The 27,304-nt window shown below is 42.1% G+C and overlaps 1 protein-coding gene and 1 non-coding gene across 2 annotated transcripts; one reads left to right on the forward strand and one right to left on the reverse strand.

Annotated features, from left to right (window-relative positions):
- On the forward strand, positions 1-27,304 carry Etf1 (eukaryotic translation termination factor 1). Its single transcript, XM_028762766.1, has 11 exons — positions 1-109; positions 270-373; positions 17,326-17,501; positions 17,766-17,905; positions 21,671-21,809; positions 21,996-22,186; positions 22,504-22,633; positions 23,894-24,049; positions 24,434-24,498; positions 25,717-25,864; positions 26,698-27,304. The coding sequence occupies exons 2-11, from the start codon at positions 288-290 to the stop codon at positions 26,778-26,780; spliced, it is 1,314 nt and encodes a 437-aa protein (XP_028618599.1). The 5' UTR covers positions 1-109; positions 270-287; the 3' UTR covers positions 26,781-27,304.
- LOC114617281 lies at positions 23,239-23,360 on the reverse strand. Its single transcript, XR_003710763.1, has one exon. It is a non-coding gene; the product is annotated as a small nucleolar RNA SNORA26 (small nucleolar RNA).

Here is a 27,304-nt window from a genome sequence, read left to right on the forward strand (position 1 = left end):
CATGCAGCTGCCTGGAGAGAGGGAGCCGGTGTCCTACGTCAGAGCCGCCGCCGCCGCGGAGCCGCCGCCGGGGAGGAGCAGCCGCTACCGCCCAGGACTGGGCCCTTAGGTAAAGCGGGCGTAGGAGAGGCCGGCGCCCTATGCGGCCGGCCGTCGGGGCGGGGAGAGGAGGGGAGCTTGAGGGGTGGCGAAGAAGGGGGCCGCTCTGCCCCAGCGGCGGCGCTAACTCTGTGGTCTTGGTGTCTCCGGGCCCCGCCGGGCCGCTCTAGGGAGGAGGAGGCGAGAAGATGGCGGACGACCCCAGTGCTGCCGATAGGAACGTGGAGATCTGGAAGATCAAGAAGCTCATTAAGAGCTTGGAGGCGGCCCGCGGGTGAGCGCCGCGTCCGGCACCCCCGTGCCCTCTTGGATCCCGGACCCCTCAGGATGGCCGCCCCCGCGCCGCATGGCCGGATGAGGAGAACCCGGCACTAGCCAACTCCCGCCTTCTGGACCTCTGGGTAGTAGCCTCTGACTGGAGGGCGAGGGTCGGCGCGGCTGGCCAGGAAAGAAGTCCTTACTCCTCTTGGTGGCAATGAGCCTGGCTCCCACGGCTCAGATCACTCGGCCCCCTCTCCGGATAAAGCCTCTGCTACTTTTGTACTCCTCAGGCCTTTAAATCCAACTCCTCACTTTTAGGGCTCCTGGTGCTGCCACCCAACTTGGGTAGTTAGGGGAAAGTACTTGGCGTTCCTTTCCGAACGCCCTACCCTGATTTCCTCTCTCCCTCTCGCTTCACGTTCCTCAACCAGGCCTCATTAAAATGGCCTCCCCCACTTGGACTTACAAGTCCGCTGTGGGTGAAGTTTTGATAGGGTGTAAAAAAGAGTTGGCCAAGCGAGATCTTCTTCTTCTTGGCTCCTCTTTATTTCTCTGGGTCTTACACCTCTCCGAAGATGACTTCCCCTAAGTTTTCTAGTTACCCGGAGCTTCCTGGGTTTAGCTGTTACACGACCCTCCCATAAACCGAAAATGCCAACGTGTGCGGGATGGAGTGGTGGTGGTTTTTGTTAACAAATCTGTTAAGTGCATATTCAAGAGAAATCCAGGTAATAGAGTTCCTGATGGCTTTCCTGTGGAATTTCTTGGGAAAACCACTCTCCAGTTGCCTGATGGAATAACAGTGCTTGTGGAAATTCAAAACTGACTTAAAAGTGGGCTTTAAGTTTTTATAAGTGATTCTCTTAAGTTTTTCGAAGAATTTGTAGGTGTGTCCCTAGGTGTGTGAATAAGCTAGGTTGAAAGTAGCCATATGTTTGTTTTGTGTGAGAGTGTGCCAGAGGTATTTGTGTTTCTTCCATGTGTTGCTATGTTTTGTTACTTTCCCAATAATAGAAACTTTTTACTACTTGAGGTGGCCTCGCCCTAAAAGTGGAACATTGTATATTCTTGATCTTATAACAGAGTGACTTTCTTCAGATGCCATGTGGAAAGTCAATTTCTGCACACAAACGATACATTCTGGTTTTCAGCCCAAGTTTGTCACTGATGGGTAGGTTGACGTTGATACCCTGACCACCTTAGCGCTGCGCTCATTATCTTTTCAAAATGGATTCGGGTTGATTTCTCTTAGTCCATGGTTTTAAATTAGTATGATTTTGCTGTGGTGTTTCATTCTTAATAAGTGAGGAACACTAATTTCTGTTTGGAATTAGTTTGGATGTATTTGGTGTGTTGCTCATGCCTTTGATGGATTGTAAAAACTTGAGTTGAAGGTAGATGTTTTGTAATTATTATTTCTTAGAGTTTTTTTTTTTTTTAACTTGGATATAAAGACTTCCTGATAGGAACTTGTACCATGCGGTATAATGGAAATAAAATCCCAGTGTAAAAATACTGTATCAGTTGGTTGTGATGCCTAGCATTACCTAGTGCTTTTGTTTCAGTAGGCTGTCTTCTGTTGTGTTACTTCAAGCTTTCTGATGAGTGTTGACATTCATGGATTACTGCTATTAACACTGTTACAAGCTGGATTTAAACCTGTAGGTTGTCTGGGTGCTTTCTTTTAGGCAGGTTCCTGGATTAGAAATTGGATACAATGCATTCTCTGAATTCCTTACTAATTTATTTGTTTGAGTGAGGTAACATTGAAGATACCACTGCTTACTAAGCTACATTTATTTTTCCTACTTGACATACAAATTCATTCTTAGATTTATTTGTTCCTAGCCATACTTCCCAACTACTTGAAGTTTAAAGTTCTCTTAAAAGCCGTTCAGTAGAGTATGAAGCACACTAAACAATATTTTAGACAGGATTACACTGTCTAAAATAACTAGGAGTTCTAAACAATGGGATTTATCATTTTGTTCTACTTTGGTTGCACCTTGAGCACATTGGTAATATTAAAGTCCTGTTCATTTCTAGTCTGGGAATCAAGTTCATTGTATGTGGCTCGGAACTTTTTTCTTAGTATAATGGATTTAATTTTCATTCTGAGTTGTGTTAGACTTTAGATTTTTCATAGTGCATTATACCAAAAAATAGTAGTGTTTTTTTGTTGTTGTTTTTTTGGTTTTTTAAGCCAGCTGGCCTCCAACTCATGTGGTTGGCTGAAGCTGGCTTGCCTTCCTGGTCTGCTTTTGTCCCCCAGGTGCTGGTATTACAGGCATGTGCTACTATGCCTGGCTAATACTAAAATATTCTTAGGATACTTGTGATGAACTTTAAAGACAAATTGCATGACAAATGTATCCATGTGTGCCAGTATTGGGGTATTCCAGTTGGATTTCAGTAAAAAACAAATGTATGTTGTCAGATGCAGCTAGCACAGGACAGAAGGTACTGATGGGTGCTTAGAATTATTGTCTCTGAAATGAAAAGGAACTTGTGGGCTAGATTAGGATGTGGGTCTGCCTCCCTCTGTCCCATTAACTTTGTTCCATCTTCTCTTTGTACATGTGTGGTCAACTTTAAGGAGTTGGCTTTCTCCTGCCTTACATCAAGCTCTGGGGCTAGGGTTTTTTTGTTTATTTTTTGAGTCAGATTCTCGCTGTAGCCTTGGCTGGCCTGGAACTCAATATATGGCCCAGGATGGTTTCCAGCCCTTAGAAGATCTGTGTGTGTCTGTTCATACATGCTGTCTCAGCTCTGGCCCCAAATTCTAATTTTAAAGTTTCCCAGAATAAGTAATTTTGATGTTTACTCAGTCAGTATGTGGTTATCTTTTAGTATATAACTAAATGTAGTATAATTTAAAAAGAACTACCCACAAAATGGACTCAATAGTTAAAACACATTGACAGGATGAGATAACCACCAAATTATTTATGGAACATTTTGTCATAGACACTTTTTTGTCATCATAGATGATGAGTAATACATCATTTATTCACAACAAACGTCACCATTTGATGCCTAAAGTAAATGAGGCTAGGATTTTAGATAACCTACTGTCTTGAACATCATGGTGTGAAATTGTAAAACAAGATGAGCATAAACTAGCATAGCCCTATTGACCTATGATGGGCTAGTCTAAGCTTCGGTTTCCACTAGTGTAATTGTATAGTAATCTGAATATATGCAGATTCTAATTTGTGAACTAGTGTGCTACATTTTGTGTTCTCCAAAATCTCCAAGACTAGTCTTTTTTTATTTTGCCTTTTTTGAGGCAGTTTATCTGTGTAGCCCTGCCTGTCCTGAAACTCACTGTAGATCAGGCTGGCCTCGCCTACCTCCTGAGCACTGGGATTAAAGGTGTGCACTGCCACTGCCAGGCAGCTACAAGACTAGTCTTAAAATTTATTCTGAGCCCAGCAGGCTCTATTGTTTGTGAAATGGCATCTGCAAAGGCCAAAGTACTAAAAGGAGAATTCAGTGACCCAGTTTCATATTGGTTCCTCAGTACCTGCTTTGTTGTCGTTTAAGTGAGGTTGAGTATGGAGTGTGTATGTACTAACAGGTGTATAAGTGTGTGTATACATCCTTTAACAATCGACTGTGTATGATTTTTCTCTGTTGATGGTTAGTCTTAGTATATTCTCCAAAGTTGGCTTATAAGGAAAAACACGTACATAGCCAAAATGGATCTAGGACCATGTGAGTTGAGCCACAGTTGGTTTCAAATCAGGGACTTGGAGCAGATGAATATTTCTAGGCCTTTTCATTTTTTTCTTTTTGAGATAAGGTCTCAAAAAGATTCTGGGCTGGGCTTGAACTCTTGATCTTCCTGCTTCCATCTCCCACGAGCAGAGATTACAGACATGAGTCACCGTGACCAACATTGCTTTAGCTACAGAAAAAGGAATGGCCCCTAGTTCAAGGTCAGTTGGCTACAGGAGACTGTTCTATATGCGTTTTTCTTCTACTCTCCCTGGGGAAAAAAGGAACATTTTCAAACCAGTGAATTTCTGGAAGTTTTGTTTTTACTTTATATCTCAATATTTTAAAATTTCCTTTAAAAATAGGTTTTGAAGATATTTTAATAAGGTTTAAGCATGAGGTTAAGAGAATGTTACTCAGAAAGTGATGTGGTCTTTTCAGAGAAGACTGTAAAAAAGTGGTCGTGACTGGGCTAGGGATCTAGCTTTGTTATAATAGTTACAGTGCTAGTGTGTATGGTTTTCAACACTTCCTCCAAAAAGAAAGTCCTCGAAATGATAACCTTATAGTCATCCTTTCTCCTCATTGCTCTCTCCATTCCTCCCTTCCCTTCTTTCCTGTTTTGCACACTCTGCATTTGCAAATATGTTTGAGAAAGGATATTAGAGATTGAACTCAGGGTTGCCAACAAGGACTCCTACCATAGAATGAACAGCCAAGCCATTTTTAACGATACTGGTTTTATTGCAAAGGATTGAACTCAAGGTCTGTGTATTCTAGCCAAACACCCTGTTTCTAAGCCACAAACCTCAGCCCTCAGAGACTTTGGGGGTAAGAAAGGATCTTACTCACTTTGTACTCCTGACTTGGCAACTTTCCTCATACATAGGCTTTCATATAGCCACCTAAAGTATTAAAGATTCAGCCTCTGAAAGGAGCTTTTATTCATCCCTTATCTTGTGTGCTACACTGCCATCTCACTTAAAAAAATCCTATAAGAGTCAATAATTAGAATGTTTATGATTCGCGGAAGAGATAAAACAAACTGCAGGGGTCTGTTTGATGTGCTATTCTTTTTAAGTTTTGGTTTTTATGCATAGAAATCTTGGATTGTTGGTGAGGGTTAAAATGTCTAACACTGTATTTCTTGTACAGTGAGTCTTGCTATGTAGCGTAAGTTTACCTCCACTGACTATTCTTTGGGATTATATTGTTTTGGATAATTCTTGCCTGCAAATGTTAGTTAGTGCTTCCCTGTTACTTACACATTGTTCCTTTAGAAATATCTTAAAGGAGCTAGGTCTACTGGCACAGGATTAACTTAGCTGCCTGTGAAGCTGAAGCAGGAGGTTGTTCAAAAGTCTGCCCAGGTAACTAAATGACATCCTGACTCTAAATATGAAAGGCAGTTGAACCATCAGTCTGGTATAGTACTTGACAAGCATGTTCAAGGTCCTAGGTTCAATCAATCCTTTACCTAGTCCTGCCAAAAAATAGAAATAACCTAGTGGAGCATTATATTAAGAGTGAGGACAGAGAGGTGGGGTTCAGAATACGAGTTGATGTTATCAAACAGTTGTCTAGCATACACAAAGGCCCAAAGTTAATTCTGAACACTGAAGAAAAAAAATATTGAGGGACTAGTAAAATAGCTCAGTTAGTAAAAGTACTTACAAACTTAGGGGCTCTAGCCCCCACATAAATCTGAGTCTGCTAGCTTACCCCTGTAATCCTAGAACTGGGGGCATAGAAACAGGGCAACCAGTCTTGCTGATTGAGTTCCAGGTTCAGCAAGAGACAGTCTTTAAAAAGTATGGTAGAGAACAATTGAGAAAATAAACATTGTTAACCTCTGGCCTCTGCATGCTGTTTACACACAGAAAGAAGTTGGCAAAGAGGAAAAAGGGGGTTGACAAGAGCATCCATAATAGGATGTGGTGGTTTTCCTCAGATATCCTTCCACACATCTTAATTCTGAACTAATCTGAACAGCTGTAGTATTCTGGACAAGTGTCCTATGTTCTGTGGATCTGATGAACAAGCAAGCACTCTTTCATGTCTCGACAGACTTCTCATTGTGGTAGGAGATACAGTTATTCTTCCAGGGAAAGAAAATTCTTTAGACAAACTCCTCAATAAGCAAGAGTACAGTGTTAGAATACATTTAAGGCAGAATATAGTAAGATTTGTTCAGTCCTTTCCCTATCATACCACATAGACCAATTGGATCCTTTAACAGGAGAAATATTTTTCTTTGAACTTAGGGATTGAGGGTGTTGTTGCTTCTTAATTACTAGCTTTATAGCAGGGTTTTTAATAGTCTGGATTCTTGAAGGTTGGGAAGAAAATTTTTGCCTGCCCATTACCAGGTCTGTCCAGTTGATCATTTCTAGCAGTGATTTCTGAGTCTGGCTTATTCTCCAGGAATCTCAATAGAATCTTCTCCTAGGATACATTCTGTAGGTGTCTTTTCATTCTTTAGCAGCCTGCTATCTTAAGAGGGAGTAAAGGGGTTGGAGGGTTAAAGCTCTTTTCTATCAGGTTAGAAATTATGTGTAACTTACCACTCAGGCACCAAGAGCTTGTTGAATCTGCCTCTAATAACAGGCTTTATCATTGCCATATGACATACTTTGGACTCTTGGCTACTATCATTATTCTTATTGTATCCCTTCCTATTATGTACAGTGGGCTTGGCATTTGGGGGTTCCTGACAATTCATTCTTGCCATGCAGATAACCTGGGGCTGTTGGCTTATGTTTGATGTTTAGAAACAGGATTTTGCTTTGCTGTCCAGACTAGTTTTGAGTTCGTCACAATCCTGCCTCAGCCTCCCAAGTGCCAGGATTATAGGTGCTTGATGGTATACCTTTTTTAACCACCTAACTTTATGTTTTTGTTTTGTTTTTAAAACAGGATCTCTCTGTGTAGCTTTAGCTTTCCCAGGACTCACTCAGTACACCAGGCAGATTCACCTGCCTCTGCCTCCCAAGAGCTGAGAAATCAAAGAGGTATACCCCTACACCTGACTAAAATATTTATTTAAAAGGAGGGGGACTTAAGACAAGCATTCTCTGTATGTCTCTAGCTGTTCTAGAACTCACTTTGTAGACTCAGCTATTGAAATCAGCCTGCTTCTGCCTCCCAAGTACTGGTATTAAAGGCATATGCCGCCACTGCAGGCCTAAAAGTTTTTTGTTTTTTAAATGAGATCATGGTCTGCTAGCCATTCCTGGAATGGTGACACAAACCATTTTCAGTCCCATGTTAAGTACAGAGTAACATAGTAATTTGAGGGGTTAGTGCTGGCAGGAGCTTTTTGAGACGGGGTCTCATTTCATAGCCCAGGCTAATCCAGAGCTCATAGGCATCCTGGTGCCTTAGACTCCCGAATTCTGGGATTTCGGGCATTAGTAAGTAACCCAAGCCCAGTTTACAGTCTTGAATGAGGTACTGGGAACTGTCCAAAAAGAATAATTATGTAACTAACTACTTAGACAGAAGTTAGAAAGTATCTTAGCAAGGCAGGTAGTTTGTTTTTAATGTTACTTTAAGGGACTGGAGAGATGGCTGAGCAGTTAACATCCTGTTTTTTTTTTTTAAAGATTGTTACTTTGTAAGCCTAGCCATACTTGTAGTCTCCAGGAGTCGGGAAGCGAGCGGGAGGATCACCAGTTTAAGACCAATCAGAGCAATGAGACCTTTTCTCAGAAGAGAAAGAAAGATTACTTTGTGCTTGTTTAGCATGTTCAAGGCATTGCAGACAAGTTGGCTTGGGCGTTTGTGTTATTGTGTGCTGATAGAAACTCTCTGGCACGGTAGAATAAAGCTATGACTGCAGTTTTACAGTGCATTGTGATTTTTCATTGTGTTGACATAAGATCTCTGAAACAACAGTCCTGTCCCTACTTCCCTCATAGCTGGTGTGGTTCTTCTTGTTTTATCCTGGGGATTGAACTACTTACAAAATTTTTGTGGTATTGGAAATTGAACCCAAGACCTTTAATGCTAGGCAAGTGCTCTTACATTGGGCCCCCAAATTCTTTGTTTTTTTGTTGCTTAGATTTATTAATATTCTCTAATTGTGTATGCATGTGCCCAAAGAGACAAGAGGAGTCAGATGAGTTATAGGGAGTTGTGAGCTGCCCGATTTGAATATTAAGCATTGAACTCAGATCCTCTGGAAGAGTAGTACTTGATCTTAATGGCTGAGCCATCTTTTCAGCCCCTAAAATTCATTTTTGATTAAAAGCAAAGTAGCCTTAAATTAATATTAAATGCTAATATTTAATGGTTAATAGTTGATACTGACCTCAGGATGCTGAAATAGTAGCAGAGCCTTTGCATATATGCCTACCTAGTAAAGTCGACACAATAGAATTTAAGACTGTGCGTTTAAGAATTAAAGAGTAGGGTTGATCAGAGGTTAAGATCATTGTTACGGGCGAGGTGCATTTCTTAGTTGCTGTGCTTGAACATAGTGCTGGGTCTTGCTAATGCCAAGCACAGACTAAAAAGTCATGTCCTTGCCCTGATTTTAAAAGGTTTAAGTATGTATGCCCAAGTTTGTTTCTGTGTGGCCTGTGTTTTGTATGTGAGTGTGCCCGAGTGTATGTAATATGTGACACATGTTTAGGCACTCTCAGAAGTCAGATGAAAGTACTGAATTCCCACGAGCTAGAGTTACTGGTGTTTGCGAGCCACTGTAAAGATGATGAGAACCCAGCCTGAGTCCTCTGAACCACGGAGCATGCCTTTTAGCTCTATAACAAACCTGTTAAACAAAAAGCTACTACTGACATTCCATGGATAAAACTGAAGTCCAGAGAATAGTTACCAAATGCCAGGTAAGTTCAGAGATCCTGTCAGTTTCTGGTCCCATCTTCTCGTTTCAAATCTATCTTCTGTTATCCACACTACCTTGTTTTTTTGTTTACTTCCAGACACAGTCTCACTCTGTAGCCTTGGCTGCCTGGGAGCTCACTGTGTAGTCCAGGCTGGCCTCAAACTCAAGAGTTTGCCTCTGAGTGCTGGGATTTAAAGGTGTGCACTCCCATGCCTAGCCAACATACTTATTCTTTTCTTACAGTTTTTTAGTTTTAAGTTATGGGTGTTCTGTCTTATGCACCATATGTATGCTTACAGAGACCAGAAGAGGGTATTAGACTCCTTCAAACTAGAATTACAGACAAGTGTGAGCCACCATGCAGGTGCTGGAAATTGAACCCTGATCCTCTGGAAGAACAGCCAGGGCTCTTACTCCAGCTGTTTGTTTTTAGTGAACATCTGGTGGTGAGGGAACTCGTGATGAAAGTGTGTATTTAAAAGACAATTAATAGGAAAATTGTGACTTCTGCTTTATTTCAAAATACTTCCACGCTTGTCACAAGAAGGGTTTCTATCCTAGTTCCCCGGCTAGAGGACTGACGGTGAGATCCAGCACTGGCTGTGATTGCTGTCTCCTTGTATTGCATTGTTTGGAGAAAATTAGAAAAAGATTCCAGCTTCTGCTGCTTCCTGGTGGAATATTCCAGTAGGTAGTGTTGGGTTGTTGACCTAGGTAGAGAAATTTCCCTGTCAACAGTTCTTGAGTGAGGAAAGGGAAAGCTACTGGCTGTCTAACTAAATCTTTCCTTTCTGAGGTTAGTTTGCTGCTTTAATTTGGCCTGGTTGTGTTTGCTCTGTGTATCCACTCCATTTACAAGTTTCTCTTCCCTATGTCTCCCAGAGGTTAATCCTCTAGGGAAATCACTGAAGAGAATTCTTTGATAATGGAAAGTACCCTGATGAGCATGAGGAGGGCAGAGGGCCTTGGGAGCTTTGTCTTAGGCGTTGTGCTATGTCGTAGCTTGTTTCTTACGTCTGCCTTGAAGACCCATGTATGAGTCATTGCTATACAACATGATTCACTGGCCTTTTTAAGAAATTATATTAATTTATTTTTGTGGTGAAGGGGGGGGTCAAAACAGTCTGTTCTCTCCTGTCATATAGCTTCCAGGGATTGGAGTGTTATTACCTGGTGAACCATCTCACTGGCTCGTGTGTTGAGACAAGGTCTTTGTTCCCAGCTGACCTGGAACTGATAATCAGGCTGGCCTCAAACTTATGGCCATCTTCCTGACTCTGTCTTCTAAAATCTGGGATTATAGGCATGCACTGCTCACTGTCTAACGACTTCTTTTTATCTTCTTTGTCCCTTTCTTCTGTGTGGAGTACCTGTACGTGGGTGTGGGTATGGGTGGGTGTAGGTCAGAAGACAGCATCGGGTGTGACAGCTCCGCTGTGTTGGAGGAGAGATTTGTTTGTTGCTTGACTTCCTTTTTACATAGCTCGTGGGGATTCTCATCCCACTAGAGGAGTGTTGTTTTTTTTTTACATGGGTTCTGGAGATTCAAAACTCAGGTCCTCCAGCCCACAGGGTGAGTGTTTTCATTCCTCAGCCACCTCCCTGCCCACTGGCTGGTCAAGAATCTCTAAAGATCTCCCTGTCTCTGCCCCCTCACTCAGTTCTGGGGTTTCAGGCATATATTGCCACATGTACAACATGAAGATTAAGTGCAGACCACCATGCTTGCAGAGATCGAGGGTGAGATCTTTTCTGACTGAATTATTTCCCCAGCCTTTATTTATACTGGCTCTTTTCCTACTTCTTTTCTTTTTATTTATTTTGGTTTTGAGGCACAGTCTTGCCATGTAGCCCAGGCTGGCTTGAGCTGTTTCTTTGCTACCCTCCGAAGTGTGTGTATTCACTGACACTCGCCTTTAATTAACTTACCTTATTTATTTTATGTGTATATGTGTTTGTCTGAGCAAAGTGTCTGGTGACCTCAGAGTCCAGAAAGGGCGTCATATCCCTTGGGACTGGCCACCATGAGAGCTACCAAGTGGATGCATGGTGGATGGTTGAAATCAAACCCCAGGTCTTCCGGAAGAAGACCACCCATTAGTCTTAACTGCCAGCTCATCTCCCCAGTCCTCTCGCTGGCTCTTGTTTAGAGTCTTTTGATTTGGGAAAGGGAATATAATGGCAACAGAGAAGATGAAAAAAGGACAATTAGAATTAGAAAAGGCAAGCAGACCCAAGTAGTAGACCCTTAGTTCCAGCACTGGGGAGACCAAGGCAGGCAGAGCTGAATTCAAGTGTAGCCTGGTCTACATGTAAGCTCCAGGCCATCCAAGTATAGAATAAGACCCTGTCTCAGGGATGGGGAGGCAGTGACAATGAGAGTATGCTGTAGTATGCCTTTGCAGTTAGCTTCTCAAGTGAGAACATTTTCTTTTTTCCTAGGGTCTGTGATCTAAGGGTCTTGCATATGCTAAGCAAGTACTTTATCACTGAGCTACATGCCTCCTGCTACAAGGGTCGGTCTCTCTCTCTCTCCCTCTCTCTCTCTCTCTCTCTCTCTCTCGATTTATTTAACTTTATATGAGTACACCATCCCTGTCTTCAGATACACCAGAAGAGGGCATCAGATTTCATTACAGGTGGTTGTGAGCCACCGTGTGGTTGCTGGGAATTGAACTCAGGACCTCTGGAAGAGCAGTCAATGCTCTTAACCACTGAACCATCTCTCCAGCCCCCTCTCATTCTCCTTGTTGTACATGAGCATGAAATATTCAACTTCCTTGAGATTTTATTGTGTTTACACAAACTGGCCTGACAACTTTGGCTGCTTGTAAAGTAAATGAATGTATCAGCTCCAGAACTTTCCTGGCCAGGCCCTTTACTCTGCTGGTGTTAAAGCCAGCATAAAAATATCAGGCAACGTTAATAGTCTGAACTATGACTTCCTAAGCCTTTTGTGTACTGGTATACAGGCATATGACACCATGCCCTCCCTAAGGCATGTTTTTAATAATCTGAATTTCAACTCTAGTCAGGTGTCTTACAAAGGTGAGTTTAGAAACTTAAGGTTCCCCTCTACAGGATAGAGTTATACATGGAAACTAGTGAAAGGTAGTTTTGCTCCTAAAATTCGGATCAGAGGGAGATGGACACATGTATCTTTTGGTGGAAAGATGGGGTGTCTTACTAACCTAGAGCTAGGCTGGCAACTAGCAAGTCCGGGTAGCCCTGTCTACATCTCATGGCCCCAGGGCTCCAGGCACATGTTTTCATGTAAGTTCTGGGATCTGAACTCAGGTCCTCATGCAAGCACTCTTCTCCAGAGAACCAGCTTTAAACTTGTTTCAGGTTTAGCAATCTTGGTAGAAGTACACCAACCAAAAAAATTTCTGGCAAGCTATAAATACGTCTGAATCTATTTTTGTTGTTGTTGTTTTGCTTTTTTTGTTTGTTTGTTTGTTTGTTTTGGTTTTTTTTTTTTTTGAGACAGGGGACAGGCTCTTTCAGTATAGTCTGGGCTAGCCTTGAACTCAGATCTTTCTCTGCCTGAGTTCAAGGTGTGATGGGATTAGGAAGTATACCTCCCTGCCCTGAGCCCTACTTCTGAACCTTTTAAGCAGTGGATTCCAGGAACAAGATCACATCCTGTCACTAAATGTGTTTGCTTGCTTTATCTTCTCTGGAATGTTAAGTGGGTGTGCTATAGCAAAATTGCTTAATGAATGTTTATCATCTTTAACCCATTTTCGTGGAAAGTAAATAGCAGCTTATCTCAAGATCATGCACAGCATTATCTGGCTTTGAGGCAGTTTGCACCGACATTCCCTTCATTTAGCTTTAGCTTTTCCAGTTCTTTGGGTTCGGGTTCTCTGTGCTCAGAGCCCTTCTCATTCTAAGTCTAACGTCACCCATATCAGGCCCATCTCAGTGCTGGCTCAGAACCGGGCCCTTTTAAGAGAATGCCTGTGGGCCCTAAAGATTCTGAGCATATGCCTCCTTGAGAATTGTTTATAAGAAAAAAACACGCAAAAAAAAAAATAGTGTGTATTTAAACTGACTGGTCTGGGGCCAGAGAGATAGCTCAGCAGTTAAGAGCACTGATAGTTCTCAGAGAGAACTTAGGTTCCAGGAAGAGTGAGTGCCCTCTCCTAGCCTCTAAGGCACCAGGCACTCGGTCACACAGACAGGCTTGTGTGCACCCATACGCACACTCTGCAGTCTTTAAAAGGAAAAAGCCATGACTTAAGCCTTCTGTGAAAATCTATAGGCTCAGTAGCAGGGGTGAGGCTCATGTGTTTCTGAAATTATCTTCATTCTCAGTTCATTCGACCCTGCCTATTTCTGTGACACTCATAATTATTTGCTTCTTTAGCCTTAAAATTAGGGCTAAAATCTTTGGTTTGTTTTACATATATGGGTGGGTGTGGATGTGTGTGTGTGTGTCCCTGTGTCCGTCCTTGGACCTCATGCATGCCTAGTAGCCTCAGATGCCCTATGAATGAAATTATAGACAGTAGTGAGCTACCATTTGTTTTTTTGTTTTGGGTTTTTGTGGGGGTTTTTGGTTTTTTGTTTTGTTTTTTGTTGTTGGTGGTGTTTTGGTTTTTCAAGACAGGATTTCTCTGTGTAGCCCTGGCTGTCCTGGAACTCACTCTGTAGACCAGGCTGGCCTCGAACTCAGAAATCCGCCTGCCTCTGCCTCCCAAGTGCTGTGATTAAAGGCGTGCGCCACCACCGCCCGGCTGAGTGCACATCTCTTAACCAAGAAGCAGAACAAACTGCGAATAGCACCAGTCTCTGAAGCTTCCATGTTCCCGGTGATATGTTTCTCCCAGCAAGGTCATATCTCCCAGTCAATGCCACCAACCAGGATGTTCAAATGCCTGAAACTATGGTGGACATCATAACCTAACCACCATACCCCAGCACGTTTTCTTGTTTCTCTCTCCTAATCTGCTTCATTTTCCCAACTAGTCCGCTTGTGCATGTGTATGTATGTTGGTCTATCCATCCGTGGCAGTGAGTGAGTTTCATTAGGGTTATATGCAGGAACACACAGCAAGGATGACCTTCAGCTTCTGAGGCCCCTGCCTCAGTTTCCCAGTGCTTCTAGGAGTGCCAGGGTTTCATGCATGTATAGCAAGCACTATCAGCTAAGCTATGTCCTATCCCTAACCGATTTTGTTTGGTTTTTGAGACAAGATTTCTTGGTGTAACCCTGGCTGTTCTAGAATTCATTTTGTAGACCAGGCTGGTCCCAAACTCCTGAGGGCTGGGGTTAAAAGCATCCACCACCATCACCCCGAGTTTTTTAATTATTATTAAATATAATTTATGCACCATAAAATATACCCCCCCCTTAAAAATTGTAACTCATTGATATTTTTTTTTCTGTCCTAGTTGTCTGTTGCAGTGATAAATAAAACACTGGTAAAAAGCAGCTTAGGGAGGAGTTTACCTGGGCAGCAGTTCCAGGCTGTTGCCCCTTGTTGTAGAACGTCTACAATGAGACAGGAACTTCTTGGTGCGGTTAGTCATGTCTACAGCCAGGAACAGAAGAAATGCATGCATGTTTACAACCACCTCCACTTTCGGGAAACAATTTTTTTTTCTTTTTTTCTTTTTTTTCTTTTTTTTTTATTGGTTTTTCGAGACAGGGTTTCTCTGTGTAGCCCTGGCTGTCCTGGAACTCACTCTGTAGACCAGGCTGGCCTCGAACTCAGAAATCCACCTGTCTCTGCCTCCCAAGTGCTGGGACTAAAGGCGTGTGCCACCACCGCCCGGCTTCCACCTCCACTTTAATAGTCAGGGTGTTCTACATTCTATGGCATTTACCTGTCTGTTAGATTATTTTCAGAAAATTTCATGTAAATAGAACTAGTTAGACAATAGTGGTCATTTATGACTGATTTTATGAGCTATAATTTACACTTGTATGTCTATCCATCTTTTAAATTTTATTTTAATTACGTGTGTGGGCATATGCATGCCACATCATACATGTAGAGATCAGGAAGGACAAGCTAAAGGTGTTGGCTCTCTCTTTATACATGTGAGACCCAGGAATCAAACTTAAGTCATCAGACTTGGCAGTACTTTTACCCACTGACCCATCTTACCAGTTGTGATCATCCAATTTTATGCCTAAAACAGTATTGATTTTTTTTTTTTTTAATTTTTCTATATCCTGTGTCTCCTGCCTTTAAAAGGGGGAGGGTCGCTTGTGCATATGGGGATCAGAGGCCAACACTGAATGTCTTGTCACTCTCAGGACAGTGTTTGCCAGCATGTATGTTAGTGCACCATGTGCTTGTGGAACCTACTGAAGCCAGAGGAGGGTACCAGATCTCGGTTGTCTGGAGTTACAGACAGTTGTGAGCTGCAGTGTGGATGCTGAGAACTGAACCAGTCTGGATCCTCTCTGCAAGAACAGGTGTTCTTAATCACTGAGTCATCTTTCCATCTCTTGTGTGACAAAACTTTCCTGAGGAGATGCAATATACAGCTTTATCTTCCAGATAGGGAACCCATAGCTGACCCAAGTACTAATTCTTTCTGTGATCTTTACAAAATTGTCTATTTGCCCTTTGCCCAGTTTTATTTTGTTTAGATTTTGTATTGGTGATTGAACCTAGGCTTTGTGCCTGTTTGGCAACACTCTACCACTGACCTATGTCCTGTGCTAGCTTTTGTTGGTGTCGCTTATTTGAGTAAGCCTTGGGCAGGCTTGGGACTCACTGTGTAGACCATATGGTCTCATGCTCAGATGATCTGCTTGCACATGCTCCTCCTGTGCCTGGTCTTTGCTGTTTTTTTGTTGGTTTGGTTTGGTTTGGTTTGGTTTGGTTTGGTTTGGTTTGGTTTTTCGAGACAGGGTTTCTCTGTGTAGTTCTGGCTGTCCTGGAACTCACTCAGTAGACCAGGCTGGCCTCGAACTCAGAAATCCACCTGCCTCTGCCTCCCAAGTGCTGTGATTAAAGGTGTGCGCCACCACCGCTCTGCCTTTGCTGGTTTTTAATTCGGATTGTGTTTTTGTTTGCTGGTTTTTAATTCAGATTGTGTTTTTGTTGTCGGATGCTGAGAGTTGTTCTACATAATTGTTACAGAAATCGTACCACACGGTTTTCAGACATTTCCTCCTTTCTTATATGTTATCTTGTGTGTGGTACATGCATGTTCCTGTGTTTATGTGCATGTGTGGAAATCAGAGGCTGTAGTCAGGTATTTTTCTTTATTACTCAACGCCTTATATGAGACTGTCTCCATTGAACCTGTGAGCTCTGGGGATCTTCCTATTTCTGCCACCCTAGTGCTAAGACTATAGGATGAACTAGGTGCTTTCATCTGCTGAGGCTTCGCTTTAACCAGCTTTATGTGTATAGGGCATTAAAGATGAGTGTAATTCACATTGTAAACCAGCCTTCAGAACTCTTTTCAACTTACAAAACTGGTTTGTATTGCTGCTGATACATGCCCTGCCCTACTCCTTGATGTTAGAGTTTGAACCTATGATCTCATGTTTGCTAGGCAAAAAAATAACTAGAAATATTGAAACCAGGTATTTCTTAACTACAGCTAATGATATGTATCTTGGAAGTACAGGTTAAAGATGTGGTATTCTCCATGGGTCATACTTGAGTCTCATCTTTTGGTTCTAGATATTTGAATTTGTTTGGATACTTAACTGGATACTTAATTGAGCTTTTAGTGCTTTTAGAAATTTGTGTTTGCACAGTGCTGTGTGATAGACTTTTTGGCCTGCCCCCTCCTTGGAGATGGTGTTACTAGGCATATGCAGAACACCTGGACTGTTGCAAGGGTTCTGGGATCCCAACCTCAGGTCTTTATGATTGTGAAGCAAGTGCTGTTTGTTACCCAGCCATCTCTCTGGCCCCTGTATGAGTTGCATTACTCTCCTATTAAGAAAGCACTGTACCCAGTATGCTGAATTCGTATTTGAGAATTTTCAGAAAGGGGTAATATCAACTGAAATATTCGTGTGGACTTGGGAAGGTTTGTTTCATTTCCTGATTACTCCCACTGAAGAGCCACCAGGATCTCAGCTCTACTGTTGACAGGCTTCATTTGTTGCCAAATTCCAGCTTGCTGGCCCTCCAGTAACCTTCTCTTTTCATCCTTGAGAGTGAGCTGTTTCCTGGCTTTCCCTTTCAGGACCTTCATTACATAGTTAATCTCAACTACTAATCAGCTACTAATCGAGCAGCTACTATCTTCTGAATTGTTGCTGCCTCTTGTTAGGCTTTCCTTGAACAATTTGCTAAAGTAACTGCTGCCTTTCTGGAACTGTTCAGATGATGTGTTTTTGATGAATGTCTCACCATATCTTATTTTACCAATGATAAGCATGAGTTCAAACTTGTGTTCGTTTCTTTCTCCAGCAATGGCACGAGCATGATATCGCTGATCATTCCTCCCAAAGACCAGATTTCACGAGTGGCAAAAATGTTAGCAGATGAGTTTGGAACTGCATCTAACATTAAGTCACGAGTGAACCGCCTTTCAGTCCTGGGAGCCATCACATCTGTACAACAGAGACTCAAACTTTATAACAAAGGTAAGCCTCTCCCTCTCACTTTGTCACTCTGTCCTGCCCGACTTTCCAGCTGCCACTGCTGTCCTTCAGCTATTTATTTATTTATTATCCATTCAGTGCTAAGTACTATTTGCTGTACTTAAGGAATAAATCCTATTGAAACATCTCAGGAAGCTTTACAATTAGGATGAAAATTTTGCTAGTGAGTCCTAAGTGTTTCTGTTTTATTTGGATTACAGCTATAGGAATAATTAACAAAGAAAAATTGTTGTATGTTCTTTGCAGTACCTCCAAATGGTCTGGTTGTTTACTGTGGAACAATTGTAACAGAAGAAGGAAAGGAAAAGAAAGTTAACATTGACTTTGAACCTTTCAAACCAATTAATACATCATTGTATTTGTGCGACAACAAGTTTCATACAGAGGTGAGCATGAGCACAGAACAATGCCAGCCAAAGCCCCGCCCAGCCCAGGCCCATTAGTGGCTGCTCTCCTTCCTTCAGCTCCCAGCTCCCGTCCACACTGATCTGTTAATAGATTGGCTTCTGCATTCATATGTGAATCCTATAGTCTATCCGTTTTTAAGACTGAGTGGTAGCATATAGTTATACTATTTGACCACTTTACCATTGAATACTCTGGTCTTGGATAAGCTACCTCATTTATGTATTTATTAGTTGGTGCCTTTGGGTTGTTTTCACTATTTGGTTTCTGGTTTCTGGTTAATGTCACTAAACATGCACAGGAATGTGTTTGTAACCATTTACTTTTATTTTTATTCGATTATATATGTAGAATATTTAATCTTTCAAGAAGTCAATTTTTTAAACCATTAGCAATTGTAACCTTTTACATAGACATTTTTTCTTTCGTTTTTTTTGTTGTTATTGTTGTTGTTTGTTTGTTTGTTTTGTGGATTGGAGGTTTGGGGTGGACAACAACAGGGTCCATGTTGCTGAGGCTAGCTTTGAATTCCTTATCCTCCTGCCTCTACCTCTGAAGTGCTGGGATTATGGGCATCTTCCATCGTGATTGCTTTGGTTTGGTTTGGTTTTTGGTTTTCAAGATGGTTTCTTTGTGGTCCTGGCTATCTTTGAACTCACTCTAAAGACCAGGCTGAGCCGGGCGGTGGTGGTGCACACCTTTAATCCCAGCACTTGGGAGGCAGAAGCAGGCGGATTTCTGAGGTCAGGGCCAGCCTGGTCTACAGAGTGAGTTCCAGGACAGCCAGGACTACACAGAGAAACCCTGTCTTGAAAAACCAAAAGAAGAAGAAGAGGAGGAGGAGGAGGAGGAAGAAGAAGAAGAAGAGGAAGAGAGACAGACGAGACCAGACCAGGTTGTCCTTGAACTCAGATGTTTGTCTGCCTTCTGCCTCCCGAGTCCTAGGATTAAAAATGTGTGCCACTACTGCCTGGCCATCATGACTATTTTAAAAATAACATATGTTTATTATACTACTCATCATGGTGTTTGAAGAAGGTTCTTAGTTGGGCTTGTATAACTTGTTAGAGCCAGGTAATTGGTTGGTTTTGATTGACTGCCTCTCTATATACTCATGACTATAGTCTTTGCACCTTTAGCACTAAGCTCACAAATCATTGAAAAATAAACAAATAAAATGCATTTAGTGACAGGTTTTTCTCTTTTCTTGTTCTTATGAACCCTGAGTGACAGAACTATGATGAACATTAATAGTGGAAGAGAAACCTCATTAGACTGACCTAAATCAGTCAACAGTAAGCAATCAGGAATTCACAGCTGGCTCCTACTTTAGTCTCTTGGCTTTCATCAACCCAGAGAGACAAGCCTCTGCAGTGGGATTAGAGCTGATATTTGTCCACAGTTTACAGTGGGTGGTTTTTGCTAACTTGACAGGAAGACCAATTCCAGTTGAATCTTGGGTAACTGTATGGAAATCTAGCTTATTTTTTTCTTAGCTTCTAGTGTCCTGGCAGAGGCCTCTTCTGGCTGTTAGCAATTCTGTTTGACACATTTGCTTATATCAACTTAGTTTTCAAAACAAACAAAAAACAGATTTTGGATCATTCTGTTTGAAAAAGTACCTGATGGCTGTATTGTCTGGCTTTAGCTCAGCTATTACATTAGCATAAATGGTTTTTGCTTTTCTTCCAGTGATCATTAAAATAATTAGTAGAACTAAGGGTGTAGACTTGGCTTCCCCCAGCACCCAGCATTCCCCCATACCCAATTTTTTACATGGAGACTGGGAATCCAGACTAAGGTCCTTATGCATAGCAAGCACCTTACCTACTAAGCCACTCCTTAGCCCGTATTAGAATTTCTTTGGTTGAGAAAGGTTGTTCTCACATGTATGTAGCCAAGGATGACCTTGGACTGCTGATCCTTGGGCTCCACCTGAGTGCCTGGGAGTCCAACTGAGTCCCGCACCATGCCTGACTTCTTTTTTATTAAGATGGCCTATGCTAGCATTTTGGACTCAGTTCTCATGCCTCTGCTTCCCAAGTGCTCATATTACAGGAATGTTACCATGCCGGATTTAAAGTTTCTTATTTCTTGGTTAAGAAGGAGTGAATGATTTCTTAGATCTAAAGAGACTATAATATGGCATTTATTGATATTTCAGGCCTTAAGTCTCAACACATCACAGAAAATGTGTCTCGGTGTGTCCCAGGGCTGCTTCTATGCCTCTCAGGAGAGACAGAGATAGGAAAATTAAACTTTGAAATAAATTGAGTGGTGGTGGTGTGTGCTGGAAAGCAGAGGCAAGTGGATCTATCTCTGAGTTCAAGGTCAGCCTGGGCTATAGAGTGAGTTCCAGGATAGCCAGGGCTACACAGAGAAACTTCCGTGTTGAAACAACGCTCTTTCAGATTGAGTGTAGTGGGTTTTTTTTTTTTTTTTTCTTTTCAAGACACTTTACTGTTTTCCTTTAATTATTACTATAGAATTAACTTGTAGAATTATTTGACCTTGGTAGTACTGTCTAGTAATGCTGGTGTCATTGATAGTAACAGAAAGTTAAGTTGGCTGCAAGTGACTAGCTTTAGTAGGACACTGACTCAGAGTGCAAGAGTCCCACTGGGTACATTTCAGAGCACTATGCTAGAAAAACAAGAACCAAAATTTTAAATTCAATCTTTTATTTAGGTGTTATACTTTATATACCATCTATCTAAATTCAATGATGAAAATGAAAAAGTAGAGACTAATTTTCTGCTGACATGTTGGTTGGTTGGTTGGTTGGTTGGTTGGTAGTTGCTTTGTAGTTTGTTGATTGGCTTTGGAGGTCTCTATGCAGTACAGGTCAGCTTTGAACTTGAAATCCTCTTATGTCTGCCTCCCCAGGTGACACTGTTTCCACTCAAGTTTTGTGGTTGGGTAGTGGGGGCAGGCTGTCAAGGGGGACAACCTGTGGCCTGCCTATGGAGGTCAGGACATCTTTGGAGTTGATTCCGTCCTCCCTTGTTGGTTCTGGGGATCAGGTGCAGACACCAGGCACCTTTAATTACTGAGAGATCTTGCTTGCCCAAGTATAGGTTTGGGGTTATTTAGTTTCTTCCTATTATTGTGGTAAAATCCAGATAATAATTTTAACTGTGGTGCTGGAGAGATGGCTCAGCAAGTAGGAGCACTGGTTGCTCTTCCAGAGGTCCTGATTTCAATTTCCAGAAACCACATGGTGGCTCACAACCATCTGTAATGGGATATGATGCCCTCTTGTGTATGAAAACAGGGCACACAGGCTGGAGAGATGGCTCAGTAGTTAAGAGCACTGACTGCACTTCTAGAGGTCCTGAGTTCAAATCCCAGCAACCACATGGTGGCTCACAACCATCTGTAATGAGGTCTGATGCCCTCTTCTGGTGTATCTGAAGACAGCTACAGTGTATTAAGTCTTTAAAAAAAAGAAAAGAAAACAGGGCACTCAACGTATATGAAATAAATTAAAAATTTTTTTAAAAAGGAAGTATGACTTTTTTAGTTATGCAATGTAGTGTGAACTGTCACCACCATCTTGTCTCTAGAACAGACTCTGTAACTGTAAACAGAAGTCCTTCCCTGCAGAGTTTGAGACCACTAGCCATGAGCATTAGGTATTAACAGCTGAGGTCTATAGATGACTCCCCCATACATAGCGTTGATACCATGTTTGTTGAGTTAACTGAGCGTTGGTGTTCACTGTGTAGCTTGTGTTTGTTTTTTAGGCTCTTACAGCGTTACTTTCAGATGATAGCAAGTTTGGTTTTATTGTAATAGACGGCAGTGGTGCTCTTTTTGGCACGCTCCAAGGAAACACCAGAGAAGTCCTGCATAAGTTCACTGTGGATCTCCCAAAGAAACACGGTATGTAGAGGACTGCTTGGGTCCTTTTACTTGTCTGTCACAGTAAATGAGCACATTTGTGCTAAACAGTTATGGAGGTGGCGATTAGATTATTTTAATAACCAGGTGACTGGTTATTTTGTTTTTGCTTCATAAGGCGTGTTGTACTTTTTTAATAGTTACCCTTTTCCCACTTTTGTGTCAAAGGCAGAGGAGGTCAATCAGCCTTGCGTTTTGCCCGTTTAAGAATGGAAAAGCGACATAACTATGTTCGGAAAGTAGCAGAGACTGCTGTGCAGCTGTTTATTTCTGGAGACAAAGTGAATGTGGCTGGTTTGGTTTTAGCTGGATCAGCTGACTTTAAAACTGAACTAAGTCAATCTGACATGTTTGACCAGGTAAGAGAAAAAGAACTGCCGTGGAAGGAGTCTGTGTTCGAGATACATTCATTCTCAGTGCATTATGCATGTGTTGGCCTTCCTAGAAATAAATTCCCTAGGTTTTAAAAAACAGTGGCTGGAGAGTTGGCTCAGTGGTTAAGGGTGAATACGGCTCATGCAGAGGACCTAAATTTGATCCCAGCACGCGTATTAGATGGCTCACAAATACCTGTAACTCCAGCTCCTGGGGAATCCAATGACATTTTTTTTTTTTAAGAGTGGGATTTCAGTAAAGGTATTTGAGGTCCTAATGTTTTTGTTTCTATTTGTGTCAGAGGTTGCAATCTAAAGTTTTAAAATTAGTTGATATATCCTATGGTGGTGAAAATGGATTCAACCAAGCTATTGAATTATCTACTGAAGTTCTCTCCAACGTGAAGTTCATTCAAGAGAAGAAATTAATAGGTATCGGTGAAATGCTACTACTTTATTCTGTGAAATGTTTTTGGTATGTATGTGTGACACTGAGAATGTATAAAAGAAAGGACTAGGTATAGAGTTCATTCTTGTGACCCCTACACTACAGTGGGGAGCTTTGATCAAGAATTCAAGGTCACGCTGGGCAGTGGTGGCGCACGCCTTTAATCCCAACACTTGGGAGGCAGAGGCAGGCAGATTTCTGAGTTCCAGGACAGCCAGGACTACACAGAGAAACCCTGTCTCGAAAAACAAACAAACAAAAAAAAAGGGTTCAAGGTCATTCTCAGCCACTGTAATTAGGGCATCCTGGGCTATATGAGACTCTTTTCCCAAACAAAAGTAAAAGAATGGAAAATTAAACATTTTTACTGGAAAAGAGGTATCAGCTGGACACATGGCATACACCTCTATAACCCAGGAAGCTACCTACGATGGTTGTATTGCCACAAGTTCCAGCTGGCCTGATTTTTCAGAGTGGGGCTCTGAGTTGAGAGTAGGGGCTACTCAGAAAGTAGTTTAAACTGATACAGTGTTGCCCGGCTTTCACAAGACCAGTATCGTATACCCCCAAACAAGAACTTGTATAGATTTTTTTTTTCTCCTACACGGGATCCAAAGAGGAAGCATACAGTCTCCTACCTGGGTTTTATAGAGAGTTCCTTTACCCTTGTGTGTTAGCCTTTTAAATACAGCACCAACCTTAAAGGGGCACAGGAAAGGGCAACTGAGGAAAACCTAGGTCAACAAAAAATGGGCCTGAAACCTTTGGTCTCCTTGGCCATGTGGCCTGGGCCTTCCTTCCTTTCAAGAGCGGGGGATGCCTGTTCATGGTGCCAAGCCTGGTACTGAAAGTGGAATCCCCTTTAATATTTAGCAGTCAGGACTGGTGGAAATGATTTCAAATCTTGGGGATACCAAAATCCAAAACTGTGAAAGCCTCTAATAAAGTGGTGTAGTATTTGTATATAACCTGCACACACCCTCTCATGTACTTTAAATTATCTCTTAATTTGTAATTCCTAACATCGTAAATATTATTTTAGTAATAGTCTGCTATGGTTTGGAATATGAAGACAGGTAAAGATCTATGTATGTTCCATGCAGATGCAGCCATCACAAACCTCGCTCCATAGTACATGTTGGCATGTCATGCTTATTTTTCTAAATGTATTTGATCCACAGTTGGTTGAGTTTGTGGAAACAAAGAGCCACCATGTACTTTATTCTTGTGTCCCTAATCCACAGGGCGATACTTTGATGAGATTAGCCAGGACACAGGCAAGTACTGTTTTGGAGTTGAAGATACACTAAAGGCTTTGGAAATGGGCGCGGTAGAGATTCTGATCGTCTATGAGAATCTGGACATAATGAGATACGTCCTTCACTGCCAAGGCACGGAGGGTAAGGAGAAGGAGAAGAAGGAGAAGATGTTGTTGTTGTCTGTTACATTTCTCTGTTCAGAACTCTTTGGTTTCAGGCATATTTACAAGGGAACATAAAAGTGTCATGTGTCATATTGCCGCCCCCACTACCCCACCCCACCCCACCCTACCCTAGCTATGTAATGCCTGTTCGTAGTTAAATTGGCCAAGACATGGGGCTGTATCTTGACTATCTTTGCTGTTTCCTTATAGGAGCGGGATACCAAGTACTTGATGTGTTGAGGCGTTTGTGGGAAGGTTTGGTAGAGTTAGTCCAGAAGTCCTTATCTGATCTCTCGCAGAGCTTATGTCTGTTAGGACTTTGAGAGCTAGATTAACTGTTTTTTAACTTTTTATACTACAGAGGAGAAAATTCTCTACTTAACTCCAGAACAAGAGAAGGATAAATCTCACTTCACAGACAAAGAGGTATGTACAGTTTTCTTTGCTTAGTTGATAACACAGAAAAGCTTGAGTGTTAACGCATTGGTAACATACAGTATCGGCTCTGGGAAACAAAGCTTTATTCTAATTAGACAACCATGGAAGGGGAGCAGTGGCTCACTGCCATACACTAATCTGTATCCAAGGAGGGCAGAATCATGGTTATTACAGACTGAGTGAGAGAGACGCAGGCACTCTGGGTTCAAGGCCTGCTGGAACTACATACATAAAGTCCTTAAAGATCTCTAAAAAAATAAGAAATCAGGAAAACATTGTTATCCTTGAAATAACAGAAATGTAATTTGAGTAGCACCATCCCGGCTCTGTGTGTGAGACCTTGTCGCTTTACTAGCTGGAAGAGATGGGAGCTTTGAGACAGGGTTTTTCTCTGTAGCCCTGGCTGTTCTGAAACTCACTCTGTAAGCAGGCTGGCCTTGAACTCAGATACACACCTGCTTCTGCCTTCCAAGTACTGGGATTAAAGACACTCACTACCAGTGCCTGGCTTGCTTTGTTTTTTTTAGCATTTTATCAGCTTTTTCTTTGCACTTAGCTAGGTTTAAATGTATCACCATAGTTTAAAATGAATGCTACCTTTCTAAACAAGACAGGTGGCTGCCTTAAATTCTGAATTGGACTGATGGGCTGACCAAGCCTGAGAATTTGTCTTCTGACCATTACATGATGCCTTATGGCATGCACACTCCCATACACACACAACACTGGGCTCTCTGAGAACAGGGCTGAGGAGATGCTCGGCAATTGAGAGCACTTGTTCTTGCAGAGGTCCTAGGTTTGGATCCTAGCATCTACATGGCAGCCTACAACTGTCTGTAATTCAGTTCATGGGCACAGGCATCTGTGTGGTGTACTTATTTATTTAGGCTGTCCTGTTGTGTATGTCTCTTCTGGCCTGAGGAAGGATGAGAAACTACAACAGCCTGGTTTCTGGAATCAGCCACAGGAATCAAGTTGACAACTGAGAACGGTTTAACATTTTGTTGCTGAGCCCACAGCCTGAGGGAAAATAGTGAAATAATCAGTTTATCTACCATTTCAGTTATGTTACCAAGAACTGGTAGATAGGCTTAGTTTTGTTTAATTATAATACTCAAAACGGTGAGGAGGGTGGGTGGCGGTGGGCACTGGGTATGTACTAAGCTGTGTGTCTGATCCCACTGTTCTGTGTCGTGTGCCCTGTAGACTGGACAGGAACATGAACTGATAGAGAGCATGCCCCTCTTGGAATGGTTTGCTAACAACTATAAAAAATTTGGAGCTACACTAGAAATTGTCACAGATAAGTCACAAGAAGGATCACAGTTTGTGAAAGGATTTGGTGGAATTGGAGGTGAGTAGCAAACTCAACCAGGTCTTCTTGGCTGTCGTGAAATAGTTTACTTATTAAGTGACATATGCCCTCTCTACATGGACGCAGTGGCTGGATCAGAATGTGATGCCACATTCCTTAGTTTTGGACCAATTTTTAGTTATTTTTAATGTTTTCTATTATTTTATTTGAGGCAGGGTTTCTCTTTGGAACCCTGGCTATCCTGGAACTCACTTTGTAGACCAGGCTTCCCTCAAACTCACAGAGATCCACCTGCCGCCTCTGGGTCACTGAAGATGTGTGCATGTTGATAATGTATCTAATCTCTGGGGTTTGGTGGTGTCGTTTTTATGTATTGTGTGGGCACAAGAGTGCCAGTCCTCTGTGTGGGTCCTGAAGAGTCAGCTGGGGCAGCAAGTGTCTTTACCTACAGAACCATCTTGCTGGGCCTGTGTTTATTTTTAGGGAGTGTGGTTTTGTGCCTACAGACATTCAGGTGTCAAAAGATAACTGGGAGATAGCTACTCTTTCCATTAAGTGGGTTCCAGGGTTGGAACTCAGGTCATTGGGCTTAGCACGTGCACTGGAATTCACTTTATCTCTCCCTTCCCCTTTGTGGGTTTTTCTGGGGCATAGGGGGCTAGCCTGGAATTCAGTGTGCCACCCAAACTGGCCTCCAACACTGGCAGTCCTTGTGCCTTGGCCTCCCGGGTACTAAGGCTTATATTTGTGAGCTACCATGTCTAGGGCTAATTATTCCGACTGTAATTCTGGAGTGGGGTAGGCTTCTCCTGTTAGAGCAGTCTCTTCCTGCTTTAAGAGCCCAGGCTACTTACTCTCCTTTGTTTCTCCAGGTATCTTGCGGTACCGAGTAGATTTCCAGGGAATGGAATACCAAGGAGGAGATGATGAATTTTTTGACCTTGATGACTACTAGGTAGTCGACATGGGTCCGGCAAAACGTGCCTCACCCTCCAGCATTCAACCCAAGGAGCATACCCGTGGTGGAATCCAAACAGATCCCTGCCTTACAATTGGAACATTTCCAGAACTTAATCCGTGAGCATTGGATACTGAAAAGAAAAGCGAAACAAAACCAGACCCAACCCTACACTTTGGTTTGTCGTGGTGTCTGTCAGCGCAGCAGCCTACAACTAAGTCCCTAAATGCCACTTTGGACTAATTTAAAAAGAATCCCAGTTTTTACTTTTACTTGATGGTAAAATTGGTTGCTCTTGTATTTTATGAAAAAAAAAATGATTTTTTTAACCTTCATACATAGAAGCAAAATACTTTAACTGCTGTAAACCTTCAAAAGTTAGTAGAAGTGAGATCATACTGGTTTGTTTCTTCCTTTGATCGGAGAATAACTAAATTGCTGCATTTCGCAGTGACCCATTTACATGGCATTCTCGGCTTAGACTGCACAAGAAGAAATATATGTGAACTATTGGAACTGTT

Source organism: Grammomys surdaster, unplaced genomic scaffold (assembly GCF_004785775.1).
Source record: "Grammomys surdaster isolate TR1022 unplaced genomic scaffold, NIH_TR_1.0 135, whole genome shotgun sequence".
NCBI lineage: Eukaryota > Metazoa > Chordata > Mammalia > Rodentia > Muridae > Grammomys > Grammomys surdaster.

Coding starts and splice junctions, on each gene's coding strand:
- Etf1 (XM_028762766.1), top strand. CDS start 288: ATGGCGGACGACCCCAGTGCTGCCGATAGGAACGTGGAGATCTGGAAG. Junction 22,187..22,503: donor AATCTGACATGTTTGACCAG/GTAAGAGAAAAA, acceptor TATTTGTGTCAG/AGGTTGCAATCTAAAGTTTT. Junction 24,499..25,716: donor CTCACTTCACAGACAAAGAG/GTATGTACAGTT, acceptor TGTGCCCTGTAG/ACTGGACAGGAACATGAACT.